The following is a 17884-nucleotide window of genomic DNA, read 5'->3' as shown; positions in this document are numbered from 1 at the left end:
GACTATGCCAAAGCCTTTGACTGTGTGGATCACAACAAACTGTGGAAAATTCTTCAAGAGCTGGGAATACCAGACCACCTGATCTGTCTCCTGAGAAATCTCTATGCATGTCAGGAAGCAACAGTTAGAACTGGACATGGAGCTACAGACTGGTTCCAATTTGGGAAAGGAGTAGTAAACGCTATACATTGTCACCCTGCTTATATGCAGAGTACATCATGAGAAATGCTGGGCTGGATGAAGCCCAAGCTGGAATCAAGATTGCTGGGAGAAATATCAATAACCTCAGATATGCAGATGACACCACCCTTATGGCAGAAAAAGAAAAAGTGAAAGTGAAATCACTCAGTCATGTCCGACTCTTTGCGACCCCATGGACTGTAGCCTACCAGGCCTCTCTGTCCATGGAATTTTCCAGGCAAGAGTACTGGAGTGGGTTGCCATTCCCTTCTCCAGGGGATCTTCCTGACCCAGGGATCGAACCTGGGTCTCTCGTGTTGCAGGCAGACACTTTACCATCTGAGCCACCAGGGAAGCCCCTATGGCAGAAGGGGAAGAACTAAAGAGCCTCTTGATGAAAGTGAAAGAGGAAAGTGAAAAAGCTGACTTAAAACTCAACATTCAGAAAACGAAGGTCATGGCATCTGGTCCCATCACTTCATGGCAAATAGATGGGGAAAGAATGGAAACAGTGACAGACTATAATTTTTTGGGCTCCAAAATCATTGCAGATGGTGACTGCAGCCATGAAATTAAAAGATGCTTGCTCCTTGGAAGAAAAGTTATGACCAACCTAGACAGCATATTAAAAAGCAGAGGCATTACTTTGCCAATGAAGGTCCGTGTAGTCAAAGATATGGTTTCTCCAGTAGTCATGTATGGATGTGAGAGTTGGACTATAAAGAAAGCTGAGCACTGAAGAATTGATGCTTTTGAACTGTGGTGTTGGAGAAGACTCTTGAGAGTCCCTTGGACTGCAAGGAGATCCAACCAGTCCATCCTAAAGGAGATCAGTCCTGGGTGTTCATTGGAAGGACTGATGCTGAACCTCCAGTACTTTGGCCACCTGATATGAAGAGCTGACTCATTGCAAAAAGACCCTGATGGTGGGAAAGATTGAAGGCAGGAGGAGAAGGCGATGACAGAGGATGAGATGGTTGGATATCCTACTGACTCAATGGACATGAGTTTGAGTAAACTCTGGGAGTTGGTGATGGACAGGGAGGCCTGGTGTGCTGCAGTCCATAGGGTCGAAAAGAGTCGGACAGGACTGAGTGACTGAACTGAACTGTGTTTCTTGGGCTTATCTGATTTTGCCATGGGAGCCAATCCTGATTGATATGGAGAATGAGAGGCCACAGAGAGAAAAGGGGAGCAGCCTCAGCAGACAGCTGCCAATTCGCCCAGCTGACCTGCAGCTGACTATAGTTATGATAACTATAGTTATCATTTTTTTAAAAAATAGCATCTTCTCTCCCACCTCCTGCACTCTTTATCTCCTTCAGTGTTTTACACTTCTCTGGCACACTTACCATTGGATATACTTCATATTTAGCGGTTGACTTATCTGAGCAGATAAACCCTCCAGCTTGAATGTGTGTGTGTGTACTCAACCGCTTCAGTTGTGTCCCACTCTGTGTGACCCCAAGGACTGTAGCCCACCAGGCTCCTCTGTCCATGGGATTCTCCAGGCAAGAATACTGGAGTGGGCTGCCATACCCTCTTACAGGGGTTCTTCCCAACCCAGGGATCGAACCCACGTCTCCTATGTCTCTTGTATTGGTGGGTGGATTCTTTACCACTGAGCCACTTGGGAAGGATTATCTTCTAGGCCTGTCTACAGCTTTGGAGGCACACATCTGGCTAGAATCATACCTACATCACTTATTAGCTTTAACAAAGTAAATCTGGTTCAGGTAATGTATTAATTTCTTCTGTAAAATGGGGCTAACAGTGTCAAGGTTACAGAATTTTTAAGAGAGTTTAATGAGTCATCATAAACGAGGCACTTCACACAGCACCTAGCATGTATTAGCTGATCAGAAGTATGAATTTTCGTCCCTTTTTCTCAGTTTCTAGTGTGGCTGTCAACGGGCTGACAAATGAGTGCCACAAAGCCTGCAGTGAGGTGGTCAGAGCAGAGGCCTGTGTGGAAGGAGAACCAGGAGAAGAGAGAGGCAGGCAAGAGGAAAGGGCTCTGTTACTGGGACCAGGACCACCTTTATCCCTTCTAGTGTTTTTGTAGAGGATTTAGGTCTTGCGGTATTCTGCCTTGCCCCAATAATTGTATTTCTAGCGTACTTGCTGAGTTGGTGCATTACCCAGATCTGATTCATCCCTGGGGAATATGTCTTCCTTTAGCCAAAAGGAGCTGACTGCATTAGAGCTGAGGCTAGACAAGCTCAATTATCCAAGGAAATATGCTTCAGAATGAATTATGTGTTGGACCTTAAAGCAGGATGCCCATGTCCTACTCTTCATGTATCCCGTATGACATTTTAATTATTCAAACAATGTGGAAATGCACTCACTTCACTAAGAACAGATGGAGTTGGGAAAAGAATTTTCTAACACAGCCCATACATCAACCCCTTAGCTCCTTTGACATACATGGTATGTTTATTTTCTGCATCTTTGAGCATCCTCTCTACTACCTAATTTTAAGGCATAAATGTGTTGCTAGAGTTGGTCCTTAGAATAACTTCCCTGAGCATCTGGGTATCCCTAGAACCTGTTCTAAGACTTGGGGAGAAGCTAAAGAACTGCAAACATTTCCTGAGGATGATGAGTTTGTCATCACTGGTTTTACTTCTGAACTGCTCTCACTTAACCTCTGGAATTACTGGTGAAATGACCTGGCAGCCAACCAAGATGATCAGGACAAATTCACCGGCATCGTCTCTGCGGGGTAGGAGAGGGAAGCAGCGGAGGTGGCAGAAGTGAGGAGATGACGGTGCTGGTGACATCAGCGGAGGAGGAAGCAAGGGCAGCGGTGACTGGGGAGGGAGCGGTGGGAAGGGAGGTGCTAGCTAGGATGGTTCAGAGGCGGCAGAGGTAGCGTCGAGATCACGGTGCTGGTAGTCATAGCAGTGGTGGTGGCGGAGCTAGAAGGGTACAGGTTATGACGGAGGTGATGGTGGCAGAGACAGTAATGGGCGTAAAAGTGGTGACATCAAAAGAATTGAAAACACATGTTTGCGCAAAAACCTGAGCATGAATGTTCAGAGCCTCATACCTGATCAGAGTCCAAAAGTAAAAACAACGCAAATGTCCAGCAATGGATGAATGGATAAACAAAATGTTTTCCATACAATAGATATCATTTGGCCTTAAAAAGGAAAACTCTGATACATGCTACAGCATGGACGAAATCTTGAAAACATGATGCTGAATAAAAGAAGCCAGTCACAAAGGACCACATATTGTACCATTCCATTTATAGGAAATGTTCAGAATAGGCAAATCTATAGACAGAACTTAAATCAGGGGTTGCCTATGGCTGAGGGAAGTGAAACGGGAATGACTACTAATAGGTATGGAGTTTCTTTGGGGGATGATAAAAATTTTCTAAAATTAGATTGCACAACTGTGAATATACTAAACACTATTGGATTATACAAATATTGAATATATTGGCTTCCCTGATGGATCAGATGGTAAAGAATCTGTCTGCAATGTGGGAAACCCAAGTTTGATCCCTGGATTGGGGAGATCCCCTGGAGAAGGAAATGGCAAACTACTCCAGTATTCTTGTCTGGAGAATCCCATGGACAGAGGAGCCTGGCGGGCTACAGTCCATGGGGTGGCCAAGAGTCGGACACGACTGAGCAACTAACACTTTCACTTTCACACTAGATTATACGTTTTAAATGGGTGAATTTTATGACATACCAATAAAGCTGTTAAATAAAGTGGAGGCAGCAGTGGTGGTGGTCGTGGCGGGCTCAGTTTGGTGGGGTGATACTGGAGAGAAGGAAGATGAGAGTTGATTGACATCTAATATACCTCAATCCATGTACAGCCAAGTCTGAGTACTACAGATTTTTTCTATGGATTTTTTTTTCCTTTGTGCCTTCTGGTTGAATTACATTTCCCCCATGGCCAACACTGAATCTATGCATAAGAATTTGTGAAACAGATTATAAAAATCAAGCCATGTTTCAATTGCCATTGGATCATGTGTAGAAGGGACACTTTTGCTTTTCCCATACGGTGTCCTTAGCAGGCAAAACTGACTTCTTAGGAGTGATGGGACTGTAGCCAGACTTCTTCTTCTCATGTGAGTACAAACTCAGACAGGGTCCATGAAGAAATTAAAGCAGACATCTGGGGTCTATAAGTTTTAATAATTTTAAACTAGCTACAAAATGTCAATCACATCACAAACTGACAGAGGAGACAGAAGGAATTTAATATTACATGCCGTAATGATATTTATCTCATAGTTTATCTATATTTCATTCATTTACATTATTTTTTTTTAAAGGTTTCTTTATCAGCTACTAAATATCTCAGCAATTTGGTGTGCATAGCTCTAGATTAAGCAACAGAGAATTGTACTGATAACAAACCACAGGGGAAATAGTGATTAATAAGAGTCAGCCTTATAAAATTTACATCTCCACACTGTTTCACAGCAAGGTTGCTTTCTCCAAAACACAGTCTTCAAAAGCAGCAAACAAACTCTATATTACATCCATTGGACATAATTTCAGTCAAACGTGTGTTTTGCTGGAAATGATTAAATGGTGAGTATGTCAAACCCATCTTTTTTTAAAATTATTTTTTTTAAAAAAGGATGATCATGGTTGATAAGTTTAAATATTGACAGAAAGAAAGTGACACCACTGCAGTTTTGCTGGTATAACTTAATCTTGACAGTGCCTCAGTACTGAGCATGCTTTGTTGTTGTTTTCTGTTGTTGCTGTTGTGTGTGTGTTTTCTCATCAGTATGCTACTGTCATGGAAAGATTTTGTTTAAGTAGGAATCTAAAAATCTATTTAGTTCTCATGCATAAGTGCATAAATCACATCACTTTGAGTGCAATGCCTGTTATGTGATTCCACGTTGTCTAATCATGAAATCATAAAGACAGACACCAGCCATGAGGAGCAAAGACAGCGGGTTTTGAGTTTCAGAGCCTGATGCCCGAAGAAAGGACCGTGGCAGCAGCTCTGCGGAATGTCACAGTTTTACAAGAACAATACTGTGGATTGAAAGAATCAACAGCACATCGAGCATTCCTAAATTGTTGTCATTCAGCAAACACCACTGAAAAGAGAAAAGGTAAAATGAAACCCAAGACATCTTACATAAAGTGTTAGAGCCACCAAATGACCACTATATACAGCCTTTGGAAAGAAAGAGACCCAGGAAAAACAGAAGACACACAGTATCGTTGGGCTGATGGACGACACAAGACATTCACAATGGGGGCAGGGTGATGTGTGCACATGTGCAGACCTACTAGGTTATACCATGAGAAAAGCATGAAGGTGCTAATCTTGCCCAACAGCATTTGGAAGAAGACACAGATGGGCCATTTAACCACTCCCCAGCATCTTTGTTGCACGTTGGTTGGCCTCATCAATTCTGGTTTTGTTGGAATCAGCCTGGAAAAAGGGGAAAGAAAAACAACTCAGTTTACCCATTAAAATGCTATTGGACCCCTTCAGGGCCGAGTTCAAATGCCTCCTATTGGGTGAAGGCATCTTGAAACTTTCCTTCTCATCAGAATGACCCATCCCTTCTTCTGTGTTCCCAGAACCATTGGCTGGAGTTGAGCATGATCAGAGAAGTTTGATCTCATGACCTAGTTCTCATGACTGTTTCCCCTACCACAGACTGTTCTTTGGAGGACAGAGACATATCATTTATCTTTCTCTTCTGGAATGACACCCAATGACTTCTATGGCAGACACTCACATCTGTTAAACCGAGTTGAATTCCTGCTATTTGTACAGTTACTAGCGTCACTTTGGCCAGGTTACTTAACATTTTGGGGGCTCAGCTTTTTGCGCTGTAAGCTGGGGTCAGTAAAGAACACTGCTGGTGAGCACAGTTCCACTACTATGTTCCACTCATTCAACTTGGACAACATCAAGATAGATATCAACACTGAGGTATATACTGTTACTAGCTCCTTTTCCAAGTGAGGAAACTAAGCAGAGAGGATTTAGGCAATTTTGTCTAATGTCACAGCACTAATAAATGGGGAAACCAGGGTCAGAAGGCCTGGCGTCAGAGTCCACACTGTAATCACTGTTAGCATCTTACTACTTAGGTTTGCTATGAGGATGAAATGAGTTGCTGCACATAATGGTCTTGGAATAATGTTTTGCAAAAATGAAGTGATCAATATATCTTATCTTACAATTACAGCTGTTGGGTGAAAACGTGGTTTGCTTTTGCAATATTAAATATTTTTTAGTCCCATTTCTGAAGACTTACTCCTGTGAGCTTGATAACTGGCTTGTTTTAACAGAGACACACTTACTATCATTTTGTATTTTGACCGACTGCCTCACTGCGTGAGTTCTCTTTTGCTCTACATGCATCATGAAACCCAGGGCTGCTACCTGGATATACTTTTAACCTTCAGAAAATGAACTATTCCTAACATCACTGAGGAACATATGAGCCAGCAAGCAGAAGAAAAGACAAAAATTCCTTTCTGGCTGTTGTTTTTGCTCTACTGTGGTTGGCAGGGTTGTCTGTCTCTCTCCAGCCTGGGAAGAGGGGAAGGGAACTGAGAGGCAGTGTAGGGACACTGGGCTGTTTTTATATCAACCAGCACTTAGTCAGTGATTACTGATTTCACATCAACAACTATTCTTGGTGCTTTGTAATCTCCACCAAGTCGTGTCTTCTTTATCCAGTTTAGTTGTGAATTCCCAGGACACTAGAGTTATCGCTATTCAAATAGAAATTTGCCAAGTGAAAGAAAAATATTTCTAGACTGTTCATAACTTTGAATTATCTGGCAATAGCTCCTTACCATCTGTTTGGATAGTTAAGAGTTGACTTCAAAACAGATAAGGCAGAACAGTAATTTTCCTTGATGGCTTTGATCTATAGACTCATGGTTTTGACCTTTAGGTTTGTAATTTGGAAAATGGGTATTTCTCTCCAGTTTTCCCGAATGCTTTAGTATTCCCTCTTTAGCTACAAATCCTATCAGAAGTAATAACACTTTGATCTAAAGGAAAATTAGAAGCTCAGATCAATGTGAAATGTTCCTTAAGATTGGATTATGCTGATTATTTTTCCAGACTTAACTTTAAGAACTGCTCAAATAAGGAAAAAACATACATTTAAAAACAGACAGCATTTCTGAAGGCAAACATTCTAGGATTTCTTGCATTACGAAGGCACTGGTGAGTCTTCATGTGATGGTACAAGAGGATGTTTTGAAGTAGAGCATGAGGCTACTCTTTGGATACCCTCAAAGAATCTGGGAGGAGCTAGAACAGACGTATCTTCAATGAGCATCTGTGTTGTCCACCTCAATTCTTTCTGAAGTGTATCAAAATTCCAGTCCATACAATACCTGACACCAAAGGAGCCAAATCTTTATTATATTATATAACATATGTGCTTTTAGGAAAAAAATCCTGAGATAATCTTCTTTTAGTTGTCTTCCTGGTATTTGGAGAATGCATCTGTGTTTACTCTATTTATATCCTGTAGGACATATTTATGCAATATATCCCATCTCTGTTTTCACATTTCTATTTAGAGAATCCTAAACTCGCTAATACACTCAAGATACACTACATAACTTGCCTTTGTGAGGAAACCAGGATGCTGATGCAAAGAACCTGCGAAAGAGGTAGAAGGGCTGTTTAGGGGCTGTTCATGCTTCTGAACACTCTGAAATCTCAACTCCAGACCATGGCAAGTAAGCTCAGACTTCCAAAAGATGATATCTCTAACTTACATGACAGCCTGTTCTGATCCCAGATTTTAACTGTTCTCTTATTATTTTTCCCCTGGAAAAGGAAATAGCAATCCACTCCAGTATCAGATGAGGAACCAGGTCATGAAGCTGGTGGGCAGGAAAGCCTTGCTGGAACTCAAGATCTTAGTTTTCAAACACCATGCTTCCATACTGATGCGAGAATGTGAGCAATGCTCAATCTTCAGCTTTACTTTTAACCTATTTTAACATGTGCATCGCATCTTGCACTGACAATTTTAAATCCAAGTTTGAACATTATTGTTTCCTTAGCAACAGTTCCCATAAAGACATGACAGAAACTTGCCCCATTTTAATAGATTTCTAAAAGAATCATACAATTTCAACCTTAGAAGATTGCCTATTTATAAATACTCTAAATCAGAAAATAGGGTTTTTAAAGGGACAAAGTAATTTCTTGACAGTCCATAGGAATGTACTGAAGGCTGCATTATTTTGGATTCCCAAAACTTTACTACTAATTGAAGTGATGAGAAAGGATCATGATTGGTGGGGTTGGGTGAGGGTGGTTGTTTGGGTCATGAGAGAATATGGGAGAAATAGAAGATTCTCTTTAGTCCTACAGTATGATTTTAATCCTAGATATGCAGAAGATCTTTGCACACCATTTTCTATGATCAGAAGTAAGAACTTGCAAAAGAAGGTAGAAGTCTACTAATAATCATGTAACATGTATCATTTGGGGCAATGCTGAATTGAAATGGGCTTTATGTCAGTCATATCTGCATTGTTGTTTTGAGGAAAAAAAGGCTAGTTATTTGAAGGCAACTAGACCCTTGCCCTACTTCTTAAGCAATTCAGCATCCAAGGATGAGATAAACTGTAATGGCTATTTCCTATCCTCTTGCCTGACTTTTGATAAAACCCGATAGCTGCACAAGTCTTGGCTCTTGTAAACTAGGCCCAGAATGAAAACTTTTCCCCTAAAGAACAGACCTAGAAATGTGAAGTGGTAGATTAAGACATCACCTGCCTTTCCAGGAAAACTGCTTGCTTAAAGCCCAGCTCTGTCAATAAAGATTTGACCCCTCTTTCTTAGTAGAAGTTCTCTTTCTAGGACTCTAATTGAGTTAGAGATACATTATCTCCCTATATCTGTGAGTCAATTGGGTCCTTTGATAGAAAAATGGCTACTTTTCTTTTTTTTTCCCCCAAATCATTTTCCTATTGGAAGGTGGTTCAGCAATTATTTCTTAGTTCATTTTTCTGGGCCATAATGGGTTAGATCAATTTCTGTTGGCTCCAGTACTTTTGGAAAGTCTCAATATTGTTCTAAAAACCTATTGATCTACACAGCTTAAAAGCTTTAGCACATCAAAGGCTCTTATCAACAATAAGCATGTCATGACTTGTGAAGTAGGCAAAGCACAGGTATTTTGTCAACCACACTGACATATGTGTATCTCAATATTGATTAGGCAAAATATTATGCAGTCAAATATCTTTATAAAGTGCATAGAACACAATAGGGCAAAGCGTTCCCTTTATGTCTACTCATTCCTTTCTTAAGTCAGTGGAGGATGCTCAGATACCAAGAAACAGAGTATTTAGCCTTATGATTCAAGAGAGCACAAAAACCGTCCTTCTACCCCCAACCAAAGTGGAATGAGTTGTTGAAAAGAAACTCAGGGTTTCAGGCTCAAAATTTCAGTACCTTCCAAGGAATAAACTCACATCATATAAGATTAGCTAAGTAGAATTGATTATAGATGCACAATTACCATTAAACTCATAATTTGTCTATTTCTTCCTGTTGGTATTTGGATATCTTAAGAAATTATAAGTAATATTTAGGAGTCTATTGATTAGTGAGGGGATGGAATACAAAGACATAGAGACTGTATCAGATTTGCATAGTGTAGAATATCCGGTGTGGGTGCCCCAAATCTTGTTATAAAAGCTTTCCAGTGCTTCTTTCTGTTCCCTCCTAATCTGAAGCCCCCAACCCTACCTTTTACCACTTGATCGTCTCTCCTCTTTCTGACACTAGGCGGCTCAGTCTGAGTGTGACATCTGGTGTCCTTACATGAACTCAATTTCATTAGATTATGTTCCCTACTTTGAGATCTGGACGTGTGCACTCTTGAACTGAAAATGGAATCTGGGCCTTTTTAAACTATCATTTAAGCTTCCGCACTTATAAAATCAAAGCTTCTATTCATCTTACGGCTAACCTAAAATAACTGTCCTTCCCTCCATTTCCTGATTCTATCCCTACATCATCTCTGACAAACTCACCAACCTTCAAGACTCGATCCAATTTCAACTTTTTGGGTGAGATTTCCCCATCCCCTGACCCTTGAAATCTTTCCCCATCTAACCTGACTTAGCATTTGATGTGCAACTTTCTTGACAAATTATATTTTCATCTGGATTCTCACTGCCTCCCATAGGCTGTGAGTTTCTTGGAGTGGAGATGGTGTCTTTCTCATCTTAATATGTCTTTTGAGGCCTAGCACAATGCCTGTAGTAAAGGTGGCCCTGAGGAATATCTGCTAGAGTAAATTCTACCCTATTATTTACTTATCTGTTGCTGCATTTCTGACTCGGAAAATTAAGGGGAAGATGTCTATCTACCAGGACCTGAATCCAAAGTCACGGTTTGCGGGTCTTGTTGTGCCCTCCATGCTTCCTCGGTGGTTATTTCAGAGAAGGTGATGAGCAACAGAAACCTGCTGACTGCCCCGTGCTCACCTTCTCCATGATCCTGTCGATCTGGCGGTTCTGTGTATCAATCTCATTGCCCATATCCAGGGCCATATGACGGAGGTTTCCAATGATGCCGCTCACCTGCTCCAGGTTTTCATCCATTTCATTTTCTCGGGCATCATTTGTTACCCTGGGCATCAAAGAAGAGGATTTAGAAGATAAGAAAAACTCAAATGCCCAGGACCCAAAGCTTACTGAAAATCTATTGATCTCCAGGTATCAGTCTGATCCTTTTAAAATCTCTGTTCAATATGAGAACATTTTAGCTTTTGTAGATAGGAAAATAATTTGTAAATGCATTATTGAACACTTAAATTTCTACTTTTAAAGAAGGCACATTAAGCAGATTAATATATCTACTTCTCTCAATTCTACCAACACATCATTTCCTCCCTTTATGATTATCCCAATTTTCATGTTTTAAGGCTAAAATTATTTTAGTTGGGAGGATTCCAGGTCAGAGAATGAAGGTGGAACCAGTTAGAAACTGTATTTTTCTTTCTGAAATGTCAATGAAAATCTCCAAGACTCAAACTTATAAGAAAAGCTATTGCACTAAGTCAGAGAGTTTCTCCACTCATCTACTTCTCCGTTTGGGACCAACGTTAATGGGAAGAGTAATGAGAATAACAGTCTGCCCCTTAATCCTATTTGCTCCCAAAACCTCCAAAGGGAGCTACTTTTTCAAGATGACTTTTACTTGCTCAGGTTTCAATGCTATGTGGTTTTTAGTGACATTGTGAATAGGTGATTTCAAGGAAGAAACTGTGATAAAATATTGTTTCAGCCTAAGTAAGGAGGGAGGAATTGGCTCTCAAAATGCCTTACCCAAAGGGAGTTCCCATGTTTTTCATAACTCAGCTTAACAGTTAAGAAGGCACTTTTTTTTTCTTAAAAAAACTTTTTAATTGCAATTTAATTATATATCATATTTACTAATAGTTACTATATAGCCACAGTTCACCCCCTGCACTGTATGGATCCATGCACTGCTCAAACTGTCTTTAAGAAAGAACTCATTTTTTTAAAAAAGAAAGAAAGAACTCATCACCCAGTTGCAAGGAGTGTGGTCAGCTGACAGCTTCTCATTGTTCATTCCTTTAGGTCTGCCTTTGAGCTGAGGTCATGTTCTTCTCAAGGTGGCCCCAGCCAGTGACAAAGCAAGACTTTTTACAAAGACTTAGTCATTTCTACCTACCATGGAATTCCTCCAATGAGCAACTTTGCTGTGGAGCTCCCAATGAGTTGGTCGATTGTTTGCCAGCTCTGCTTGATGGTCTGACAGCTCTTCCCCAGTCTTACTTCCCCCCTTTCCCTTCCCAGTGTTACTCTCTAATAAACCTTTTGCATTCTCTCTCATTCTTGGCACCTGCTTTTGACCCAGCTGATGGACAAGGGCACATACAGCACTAACTCTTTATCGTAAATGGTAAATACTTATTTCAAAATGTCTGAGTTTTCCCCACCTCAGATGGCGACGGGCTAAAATTTGCTCACAGGGGTTAAAACCCATCCCTCATGGTAAATCCCAATGTAGACTGCTCCTGTAGGATTTTTAAAGCAATCTAGGCCAGACAAAGTTAAAGGAGAACTTCCCAGGTTTCATATGTAGAAAATAAATTTACATAAATGATTGTCAGCAGCTATGACTTACCTCTGGTTCCATAGTTCTCAGCCTTCTTTTCATATTAAAATTTGAGGGGCTCTAAAAACTACTGACACCTGGATCTCACTTCTAGAGATTCTGATTCTGATTCAGTTGGTATGGAGTAAGCCCAGGCATCTCAACCTCTGCCCACAGCCATAACTACTGTTGGGTTCTGGTGACAGTTCTCTCCTGTCCCTTTAGGATTCTTCCTGCCATTGCTAGTTCATAGATGTTTCACCATTCCTTATTATTGACCCTGCCCACATCTCTGTACATCTCATAAATTCTGTCCAATCAAAGTCATGGAGTGAAACATTTGTTGACTGCCACACTGGTGTTGGATATAGTCACGAGGCTGGCTTTGTCCAGTGAAATGTGGGCAAAGGCTTGATAAGTGCTTGCATATGGGAACCTGCCCCTTGGTGCTGCCAGCACCATGCAAGAACCATGGGCTTTCCTGGGGAGAGGTTGCATAGAAGAGAAGGGACGCCTCATACCCACGGCCCCAGCCAACCACCAGACAAGGAAGCACTGCTGTCTTAGATCATCTTGTGCCCACTGGCATGTAATGAGCGAGCCCAGGAGATGCTCAGAAGATCTGCTCGGACAACACAGAGATTCAGAAGTTAAAAAAAAAAAGAAATGGTGTTTTTTCTCTTTTTTTGGCGGCACCACTCGACTTGTGAGTTCTTAGTTCTCCGAGCAGGGATTGAACCCAGAGCATGATGGTGAAAGCACTGAGTCCTCACCATTGGCCTGCCAGGGAACTTCCCAGTGCTGTTTTAAGAACCACTCAGGTTGGAGGGGTTTGTCACTCAAAAGTAAGCAACTGCTACAGGGCCAGCTACACAAGGCTCACCTGCGGATGAAGCCACCACTGATGGCCATCTGCTCCCGTTCGTCAACCACCCGAGCAGGCTGGCTGGCCACAACTCCATCCTGATTATTGCCCCAGGCTTTTTTGTAAGCATCACTTGATTTAAGCCTATGCAAAAAAGAGGGTGAGTGACAAGCAAAAGGGGCGGCGCATCAAGCTCACAACAATCATTACCTCTTCAAGCTCAGAACCGAACCAAGCGAATGAGTTTTAATTCGAGGCATTAGAGAATACCGATATATCATAATCCAGACCCAAACAGTTGGCCACCACCAAGCCTCAGCTACTCAGGATTTCATTTTTGTTAGTTTAGTTGGATTTAAGACAAGGATTAACGTAGTTGGAGGACATTCAATTCTATTTCAATGACATGGTTATATTTTGAGACACAAAACACAGAAAAAAACATACTGGCAGACAGACACAAAACAAGACTGCCAAGTAGAGTGTGTATATCACACCACAGCAACACACTGTCATCAAGAAAAACATCCTGGACCAAGTTTTTACACACCATCATGCAAAGATTCCCGTTTTAATTGTTTTCCCCCAATGCATGTGCAGAACCAGGCATTCTCACTCTGCATGGAGAAAATATAGGATTGGTGGCTGGCCAAGGGTGATGGTCTTTGAGTTGCCTCTAGAGTGATTTGAATTAGATAATATATCGGTACTTCCAAACAGTCACCATACATCCAGAGTCGATGTACAAACCTTTGTCCACAGAGACAAAAAGTAAAAGAGGCATAGTGAAATGAATGCAGGAAAATAGAAGAGAGAACAAGCCATCTAGCACCAAAAAGGGAAACCCCTCTACATCTTCTTCATGCACCAGCTACAGGCATGAGTAGAAAGTGAAGCATTCTCATTTAAGCCAAACTACTCCAGAAGTTGACCATTCTCAAAAAAGGCACTAGCAGGACAGTAATAGCCTTCATGAGGATTTGAAACGCAGGTTCAATAGCTTCTTTGTTGGACTGAGGGGCAGGATGGGAGTGGTTACAGCCGCCTACTTCAAACTATCCTGGGATGTGGTAGGGGAAAGTGGTCTGGAACTGGTGTGGTCTCTGTGGGCCGTATTTCACTGAGCTGCCTTGGAGAGAGACTTAAAATCCAGGCATACCTACTGTGCCCAATAGACACGTATGCAGCATATTTTGGTGGGTGTGTTGTAACTGAGCAATCAAAGATGTTTTTATGTTCTTTGCATAGTAGAAACCACACGCTTTTTAGTCCAAGAACAGAACTTCTTTTGGTCCCCTTTTCACATTTTCTATTTTCTATTATATGACACCAGAATTTAACCTTTTTTTTTTCTTTCTTTCTTTTACTGGAGGACCATAGCCATCTATTAAAACTGGCACTAAGACTAATACTTGCAGATTAGGGACCAAGAAACCCTGGAGACAAATTGGAAAATTGTACAGATGGAATTTCAGCAACTCCCACATCTAATGTATAATGCCACAGCCTTCAAGCAGGCAGAATTCACTGCTCTAAAGAGCCAGGGCCACTTAGTGGGACAGGATCCAAAAATGAATTTAATAGAGTTGAGAGTATGGCTTTGTTTTTGTTATTTTCCAAATCCCCATCCCCTCCCTCCTCACATTAACAGAAGTTATATGGACCTTGTGATGCTTTCTGCTATGTAAAATGTCTGGTGTACCATCTTTGGCAGTCAAGGGAGTGGGAAAGTTTGCGTTTCTGAACGAAGGCGAATCACTGCACCCACAATGCTGCACATAGACTCACATAACTGCAGGACATCTACCATAGTCCCTTGAAACATGCCGAGACAGGGCGAAGCCCTCGGAGAGTGCAGGGCGCCACCAGCCACTGCGCTGTGACACATGGTTTTTAAAGCATTATTTACACACAATAGGGAACACTTCAGTCAAGCTTTGAAGCTCAGTTAGGGTCTCTTGTGTAATAAGGAATTAGCGCCAACTGGTAGGTGGAATTCCCAGGGGTCATGATTTTATCTGAGCATTAGAATCTGTCACAGGGAGGGAGGGGGCCTGCCTCCACCCTTTGTCCACACACAATTGGTGGACAGGAAAATATGTCTATGAAATTCATCACAAAATACGTAGACATGTCACCTGGGGGCAAGTGGCCACTGAAAATGATGAACAGTTAAATCCTGACTAACTGGAATGCTTAGGAATGCTATTTTGGTGAATTATAGGACTTTCTTAACACAGTGGGCCATGGAGGTAAATTTAGTTTCAAGAGTGATGGCTGACTATCTGTTAGATTCTTGAGCCACTTTCCTGCCTTAGAGTTTTAGGGCAGGGAACATGATCAAAGCATTCCTTGGTTTTGGTTTCTTTTGATATGTCTGATGGCCTTTCCCCTGCAGCTCAGCTTTCACTGCTTGGTCCACTTGGACGTGGAACTTACAGAACGAAGACAGTGAGAGAATGCAAACTGCCTAGACTGACCTTTAGAGAAAGGCTTTTAAGTCCTTGATGGGATTTTTCTCTTTGTTTATTTATCTCGTTTTGCTAAAAGTTGAAAGGAACAAAAATATACATATACTTGAAGGTTCCAGTTAGCTAGATTCCAGTTAGTCAGGTTTTACTGTAGATCATTCTTAAAAAAAAAAACCCCAAAAAAAACCACTTAAATTTATTTGCAAATTGAGCCCCTCCCCTCCTAAATAGGAAGTGGGATATTTTAAATCAGCCTCAAAGTTTAAAGGATGTGAATGGTCATATAATCAGCTAGAAATGACATTGATTTCTATTCTAAAAGCTAGGATCAGGAGAGCTTTTAGAAAAAGGCTTCTGTCCAAAGGGAAGTAGGAGGGGTGAGGGGGATTGGGTAATGGGTTTAATTTTTCAAATGCATGTTGGACAATCCGCTCATGCATTTTTTTTTTCCACTGCTAGTCAAATAAGACTACCTTCCAGAACACTTATTTTCAGGTTCCTTCTGTTGCAAACCTTTATAACCACATGTCACATTTCTGCTACATTCCAAAAAAGCGTTGCAGAACCTTAACAGTTGAATGTTTTGTGATGTCGTGCATGCAAAATCTACACATTTCAACATTTCGTCCAGTGTACGGGGGATCTTCCAAAAGGAAGAATTGGAGAGGGATGGGTCCAATTTGGCTAAGGCGTGAGAACTTCTTGCTGAAGGACTCATTGCCTCTGCGTTGGGTGCAGCTGCGGCATCTATGGTCTAACCGCTGACCAGATTTGGTAACTGGTGGGCAGTTGAAAGGGTGAATCTCTGTCTTACTCTCTAACTTATGGAATGCTTGTTTGGGCCAAATTACCTGTTACTTTTGCTTCTGAAAAATCAAACCTTGATACATATGTGTATCTCAACTTCCAAACTTACCCCCAGTCTTTTCTAAATCTGCAATTTTGGTTTTGGGGATTTAGAGAACATAAAATTCCCTGGGTGGTGCCTCTCTTTCTTGAGGTTAGTTTCTGTCTTGAGGTACACTTTCTGGAAAATGTTGAAACGTTCATCAATAAAAGTTGCTGACAGTGAAGCTTTCACTGTAGTATGCCTGATTTTTAATGCATCAACAGTTAACTCCCACTAATATCATCTATGCTATGAGATGAATGCATTAGATACGGTATTGATCTGTTCTGCATGCCACATACTCATCCTGCCTTTGCACCCAGCAGGAATGAGCTTGTCAAGGCTTGGAGATGGGCCTTGGGAAACCAAAGCTTCAGGCAGGCAGGCAGCACCTACTTGTTACAGGGACACACACAAAGCCCGCAGAATTTTCCTAGATCCGTCAAATTCTTTTCTGCTTCTTTCATGTCCTTATTGATTTGGTCCATCCCTTCCTCAATGCGTTCCAGTTGTTCTGATTAAACACAAGTATTTTATCCCCACAGAATGAAGCGGATGGAAAAGGACAAAGAAAAAAAAGACAAAACTTCAGACATTCACTTTGACATTAAAAAAAAAAAAAGAAAGAAAGAAAGAAAATTGGACGCCACAGATTAGAGCTGGTACCCAGTACCTACTTGTTACAAGGACATATGAAAAGGCCACAGCATTTCCCTAAATCTTTTAAATTTTTCTCAGCCTCCTTCATGTCTTGGTTGATATGGTTCATGCCTTCTTCGACACGATCGAGTTGTTCTGGTTAGGACAAAGGGATGACAGTGTGGAATGAATTTTTTGGGGGTTTTCAACAGAACATGAGAAATGAAACGGAATTTGAAAAAGAGGGAGAGCTATTACAATGCATTGTCTGAGGAGATGCATTGCTAGAATCGGCTGTCGATGCCCTATGCAGCCAGGGGTGGAAGGAAATGAACAAAAGTGATGCTCATATAGTTTATAGCTCAGACATGATTGGGATGGGGTAGGTAAGCCTGCTTGATTCTGAATGTCCAGGAAAACAGCACAGCATATTCACTTACTCAGACACCAGTGAAACCCAAGAGAAAGAAAATGGGGTGTTAGTTTATGTTTTAAGTGTTCAAACGCAATGGTACTAGAGAAAGTGTCTGCTTCAACTTTAAAACATCTCTCTCTTTTGGTTTTTAGCATCCTCAACCAGCTAAGGATAGAAAATAATCCACTTTCTCCTTTGGGAAAAATAACAACTATAGCGATAATTAGCAATAGGTACCATATCCTTTTTCCCCCTAGCAGTGGCTGTCTAGCCAAAGACAGGCCATAGGCAGT

The 17884-nt window shown here is 41.3% G+C and overlaps 1 protein-coding gene across 2 annotated transcripts in view; it reads right to left on the bottom strand.

The window, feature by feature from the left end:
• Positions 1-4327: 4327 nt before the first annotated feature.
• SNAP25 (synaptosome associated protein 25) overlaps positions 4328-17884 on the bottom strand; it is an 81311-nt gene continuing 67754 nt past the window's right edge. Inside the window, exons 5-8 of one of the 2 annotated variants that reach the window (XM_043885161.1) lie at positions 17215-17332; positions 13196-13321; positions 10674-10818; positions 4328-5613 (exon numbers count right to left, since the gene is read on the bottom strand). In XM_043885161.1, the coding sequence (XP_043741096.1) occupies positions 5545-5613; positions 10674-10818; positions 13196-13321; positions 17215-17332 (458 nt within the window). In that variant the 3' untranslated portion in view covers positions 4328-5544. Of the gene's footprint in view, positions 5614-10673; positions 10819-13195; positions 13322-16933; positions 17052-17214; positions 17333-17884 lie in introns of both variants that reach the window. The other variant, XM_043885160.1, reaches the window with a different exon arrangement.

This window comes from Cervus elaphus, chromosome 23 (genome assembly GCF_910594005.1).
Source record: "Cervus elaphus chromosome 23, mCerEla1.1, whole genome shotgun sequence".
In the NCBI taxonomy this organism is placed as follows: Eukaryota; Metazoa; Chordata; class Mammalia; order Artiodactyla; family Cervidae; genus Cervus; species Cervus elaphus.
This window is presented reverse-complemented; position numbering and strand designations above follow the sequence as displayed.